The sequence below is a fragment of the Nannospalax galili genome, unplaced genomic scaffold (genome assembly GCF_000622305.1).
Source record: "Nannospalax galili isolate Female #2095 unplaced genomic scaffold, S.galili_v1.0 scaffold663, whole genome shotgun sequence".
NCBI classification, from domain to species: Eukaryota; Metazoa; Chordata; class Mammalia; order Rodentia; family Spalacidae; genus Nannospalax; species Nannospalax galili.
In genome coordinates this window covers 6,258,855-6,264,854 of record NW_008351881.1, presented here as the reverse complement: position 1 = coordinate 6,264,854, position 6,000 = coordinate 6,258,855, and the positions used below count along the sequence as shown (strand labels likewise).

At 40.0% G+C, this 6,000-nt stretch overlaps 1 protein-coding gene across 17 annotated transcripts in view; it reads left to right on the top strand.

Moving 5' to 3' along the window:
* Positions 1-6,000, top strand: part of Mpdz (multiple PDZ domain crumbs cell polarity complex component) — a 218,880-nt gene that overhangs the window by 66,950 nt on the left and 145,930 nt on the right. For all 17 annotated transcript variants that reach the window (XM_029553939.1, XM_029553935.1, XM_029553941.1 and 14 more), the window contains 4 exons: positions 2,568-2,777; positions 3,267-3,406; positions 4,286-4,499; positions 5,206-5,334. In XM_029553939.1, the coding sequence (XP_029409799.1) occupies positions 2,568-2,777; positions 3,267-3,406; positions 4,286-4,499; positions 5,206-5,334 (693 nt within the window). The remainder of the gene's footprint in view (positions 1-2,567; positions 2,778-3,266; positions 3,407-4,285; positions 4,500-5,205; positions 5,335-6,000) is intronic.

Here is a 6,000-nt window from a genome sequence, read left to right as displayed (position 1 = left end):
TGATTGCTGCTAGATGAGGAAGAGCTGATCTTCCTAAAACAAGGATCTCTAGATAGGCTGACTAGATTCAGCAGATGGACAAGCACTGGGGAATGGCTGGGGGCACTGACAACAACACAGTGGACAGTAACAGGGATGACAGAGTATATGGGTTCCAGTGAGGGGGGGCGGCGATGGGAAAGTACCATTTGGGATGTGGGTATATAGATGAATAAGATTTGTTTGGGATGTTCTGTATGAAATACACACAAAAAATTCAACAAATAAAAAAATGAGTTATATTTGAGGATGAAGCCTAAAAATTTGCTTCATGTTAATTAGTAGAGGTGAAAAACATTATCATTTAAATCTACCTGATGACTTTATATCCATGCTTATGTGCAACAGATATCAGAAAGTAACTGTGACTAGTAATAATCAGATACATAGAGATTAGAGACACATATGCAAACATCTAAGTGTTAGTAGCATTAAAAATGAGTTTTTCTATATGAAACAGTATATTTTAAAATGAAATGGAGATCTTTTCTAAAGGTTAAAACCTCATTCAATTTTATGTCTTATAGGGTTTATACTGAGTTCAATATTATATTACAGCCAGCTGGGCATGGTGGCACATGGCTTTAATCCCAGCACTCAGAAGGCAGAGGCAGGAGGATCTCTGTGGGTTCAAGGCCAGCCTGGTCTACATAGTGAGTTCCAGGACAGCTTGGGGCTGCAGGGAGACCCTGTCTCAAAAAAAGACCAAAAAAAAAAAAAAAAAATTACAGCCAATTTTGAAAGAGATGCATCTTTGCTCTGGAAATTGTTATTGAATATGTTAATGCTGTAATGAAATGCTTCTTCTAATCATGTGTTTATTAAACAAATAATTTAAAAAAATCTTTAGCCAGTGACCTTCATATCACAGTGTTGGACTTCTCTTACTTTCCGGTGGTGCCTCCACTCCTCCTCTTCTGTAATAGCACAGCTTGTGCTTCAGTGGTTAATTTCTTATAGATAGACTGTCTATTCTTAGAATGTGATTTGTTCGCTCTGGCTTACCATAGCAGAAGTCCAAATATTTTTCCCTATGCAAACATACCATAGGCATTAGGTCCTAGTGTGTGGGATCTTCAGCCTGTCACAAATTTTATTATGCCATCTGCTTCAACCTGAGCAGTGCATCTTCTGCCGGCAGACTTTTCTGAAGTTGCCATGGCTCAGGATTAAAAAAAATCAGTCTTGGCATAAGAGGCTTGCTTTTGAAAAATAATAATTGATCATGCCTGCTGTAGATCTTAAAATAAGCATTTGAAAGAATTCCCAGAAACCTTGTCCACCCTTTTCATCTGTGAAAGGTAGTCAATGTGATGTTTGAATTATTGGTACCTTTGGTAACTAAATGAGTTTCCGGATTTATTTTTAAGGATGGGTACCGAACTCATGTATGGAGTGGTGACATATTGTGAAGCATTTTCATAGATTTCATCAGTGGATGCTCTTTACCTCGTGTCTTTATGTAAAAGAGGTATTCCAAGTGATTATATTCTGCTTATCATAAACATCTGATACCACCATCATGAAAAAAAAATGTAGGTCACAGAATTACTAGGTACATGACTGTGTAATCCCATCATTTCTGAAACAGAGCTGATGATATTGGAGGAGCTGTTTGGATAAGCAGTTCTGTGAATGTATGTTGGAGGGCTGCTCTGCATAGCATTCTTCTAGAGAATGAAACTGAGCAGTGAACAAAGTGATCTGATGTTTCCAGTGGAGAGTTCTCCCTTCTGCTCCACCTGTGCTTATGCAATGGAGGCTCTGAGATAGTGGGGGTGTGTCAGGAGTGTGGAAGTGCTGTGAAGGGACGCCAGGCAGCTGAGCCCATGGTGGGAACAAAGCAGTGGGTACTGTTTGGAACAGGTTCTCAGGGAGTCCTTCCCTAACATAAGGCTGAGCAGACCTGAATGAAGGAGATGTAAACATGGATATCTGTGCCTGGCTGGCGGGGTGAGCGATTTGGCCGTCTGAGGAACACTGAGCGGGCGTAGCTTGAGCTGAGAGAGAGAGGAAAGTGCTAACGATGGAGCAGAGTGATCCAGACTGGCCGCTTGTGGATCTTTCGGACATAATTGTAGATTAAAAGTTGCGTTCTTGATAAGTCACCGAAATAGGCAGTTAGGACTGACTGTTCACACGGTTTTCAGCTGGGTTTACCTTAGAATGTTTAACAGCCACACAGAAGTTACAGTGTTTTTTTGTCTTGCAAGATGAAACAATCTTTCCTGGTGTACAAGGAGTTAGACGGAGCGGCAACTCAGTCCAGCACTTCAGATGCTAACTTCAAGATGTTAAGATGTTAAGATGACGTTTTTGTCTTGCAAGATGAAACAATCTTTCCTGGTGTACAAGGAGTTAGACGAGCGGCAACTCAGTCCAGCACTTCAGATGCTAACTTCAAGGATGTTAAGATGTTAAGATGACATCACGAAGTTAAATGGAAAAGTACCTACAAGACCATTGTCACTTAAAGCACCTTTGAAAATTCACTAGAACTGTAGGTAATACTTTCTGCATCCCCTTAGGTGAACATCGTGACTTTGTCAGCTGCAAGCCCTGACCCTGCCCACAGTCCTCATCTCAGCTCTGCTGTAGTTCCTGCTCTGCAAACCGAGTCATTTCTGTTAGCTCCGAATAATGGGAATCTGGAAGCACTTTCAGGACTTGGTACCCCACCCACTAATGGGAAGCCTGCCTGTGATGAATTTGATCAGCGCATTGAAAATATGGCCCAGGTAAGAACATTCCTCCCTGTGATTTATGCTAGGATATAGTAGGAAAGTTTGGGCAATTTGAAGAATGCAGTTGCATTTATGTAGCACCAAAGAAAATGGAATGGGAGTTGGTGTGGTTCAGATTTTTCTAGTACATTTTTTAAAAATTATCACATTTTTAATTGAGTATTATATACTGTCTTGAAGAACCACTCTTCTGGAAAAATGGAATGCTCTGTTCTAGGTGTTCAATGCTAAAATGATCTTAGAATCTTTTTTCCGTCGTCTTCTTTTTTGTAGATAAAATGACTATTTTAGTTATCGACTTTATTTTTGGATACGGAGTTTTGCTGTGTAACCAACACTGGCCTGCAACTCACTATTTATAGTTCACACTTTTGTCCCATTCCCGATTCTCCCATCCATCTCTGGAGTACTGAGATTACAGACTGTGCCAAGACACCAGCCAGGGATTGGCTCTTAATTTGATTTGTTTTGTCTCCTGAACAGGGTCGCCATTTGGAAATTTTTGAGCTCCTCAAACCTGCATGTGGAGGCCTTGGATTTAGTGTTGTGGGACTCAGAAGTGAAAACAGGGGAGAGCTGGGGATATTTGTGCAAGAGATACAGGAGGGCAGCGTGGCTCACAGGTGAGCTGTCACACCAGCTTCCCTGTGTGTGATGAAAACAAAAAGCTGAGTATAATCAGATATTAACCAGGTTTTAGAAGTCATTAGTGTTTTATGGATAAAATATTGATGTCCTTTAAAACAAGTGCAGCAGTGCTGGGGAGATGGCTCAGTGGGTCAGATGTTTGCTGTGTAAGTGTTACTACCTGAGATTGAATCCCCAGCACTCAGTGTAAACAGAGTCAGGTGTAGCAGCATGCATCTATATCCCAGTGCTGTGAGAGCAGAGACAGAGGACCCGGCGATGCTGGGCAGCCAATCTAGCTGAAACAGCAGGCTTCAGTTTCCCCGACGGGCCATCTCAAAATAAGACACAGAGCATCGAGGAAGATACTTAATGTCAACTTGTGATCTCAACACATAGGTACATAGGTGAATATGTGTACATAGGTGCATATACTTTGTACAAGTAAAATAAATAAGAATAGCTTTGAAATAGTCATAAATTAATTACATTTTAGTAAGGAAATAAAATTTGAATATAACCTTATTTTCATTGCTACTTTTTAGGATCTTTTTAACTGAAAGATTACTAGAAATGCTCCATGATAATTTGAACTATATTTCATTAATTTACCAGAACAAGAAGGCAGTACATGCTTTCATTTTTAAAATAAAAGGACATCTAAAAATAATTTGTAGGGCTAGTCAGTAGTCAATGATGGGAGGGGCAGGTTCAGGATAGCAGCCAAACTATGTACAACTGAAACTTTAGGCAAAAGCTTAGAAAGTGTGTAGATTCTGTTGTAGGATTAAAAATCACCTGAACATTAGGCCGAAGAACCTGTCCTCTCCTCCAGAGCTGTCACATCTTGCATCCCCGCTTTCTTTCCTCAATAGAGATGGAAGACTGAAGGAGACGGACCAGATCCTCGCTATCAATGGCCAGACACTGGATCAGACCATCACACACCAGCAGGCCATCAGCATCCTGCAGAAGGCCACAGACAGTGTGCAGCTGGTCATCGCCAGAGGCCCCTTGCCTCCACGTGGCAGTCCTGGAGTTTCTCGCTCTCCGTCTGCAGCTAGCACAGTGTCAGCCCACTCTAGTCCAGTGAGTGCAGGAGGAACAGGACACACCTCCTCTCTACCCCTCTTCAGCTCTGTCAGGTTCCCTCATCCTGTGGCTTCTCCATACTCCTTGAGCTTTTAAAATTCTTTTGTGTCTCACTTCCTGATACATTTGTTAGTGAATTATGGTTGAGTTTCTGATTTCCGAAACAGCTTTTACTTTGTGTAGTATTTCAACAGCATTCCTAAAAAATGTAGTCCTTTGGTGAAATGACTCTGTAGACAGATAAGATCTTGATTTTGCTTCATAAGTTATGTCGTTATATTGTTACAGTTGCTGCCAGTGACTTTACAGACTCATCCAATTAGGAATCTCTTCCACCTCAAGGCAGGACTGGGCAGAAAACATCCCCAAGATGGGATGGTTGTTTTGCTTCAACTTTTTTCTTTGCCTTTTTTTGTTGTTAGAACTTTGACAAAAGTCTTACAAAATCGGTGCCTATTTCTAATTGGTTTAGGCATTGTAATGATGTATTGATAATTGTAAGAAGGATTATATCAATAACAGTAACAATCTGTTGAAAGGGAAATAATACCCAAGGAAGAGGAGAATGGTTACAGCTCACGATTCTGTCTAAATCCAGTAATTTAATACTAACAAAACAGTAGTCATGAAACATCTCCACTCTAATATAAAATTTGGGGGTTTTTCAAATTTTACAAATTCATATAAAGAGCTTTATTTTCAGGTTCACTGGCAGCATGTAGAAACCATTGAACTAGTGAACGATGGATCTGGTCTAGGATTTGGCATTATCGGGGGGAAAGCAACTGGTGTAATAGTCAAGACCATTCTGCCTGGAGGAGTGGCCGATCAGGTATGTCACTCTATAGATCCTTAGCGCTGCTCTGTTTGGAAACTTGGCTTCATGGTTGAAAACTTTGATTTGTGTAAAAAAAAACTAGGAGTATTTAGTCTTATTAGGCTATCCTTGAAGCATTCTCATGCCCCTAGAAATGGAGCCTGAGCCTAAGATACACTAGTGGGCATTGCACTCAGCACCCACAGACCAAACCAGACTGATGGTTCTAATCATTCTACAAATAGCTACCCTTTGTTTTATAAACATAGTTGCTTTAAAATAAAATTTTATGCAAAAAATACTTCATTGTTGACACAAAACAAAATGCAACCTGTCCATTTAGTGGCAGTGCCTGGCATCATCTTTGTAAATGGAGTATAGCCTATTTTGTACTTGAATTAGTTTGTTGAAGTATCATGATTTATGATATGTGCCATTTATGTGTGGGAAATAGTTCAAGGCATTTATTAGTTGTGATTAATATTTAACTTAAAAGGTAATGAAGCTATTATTTTTAACTATTATATTTGACCTTAAACTAGACAACCAAATTCATCATTCTCACATTTGTGAATGAAAGCCCTAGCAGTAGGAAATAAAATTCCTAATACCACACTCTGTATTTTCCGTAGAATGGTGCTCTACATTCTGTTGCTGTTAAATTCAACTTTAAATTCACTA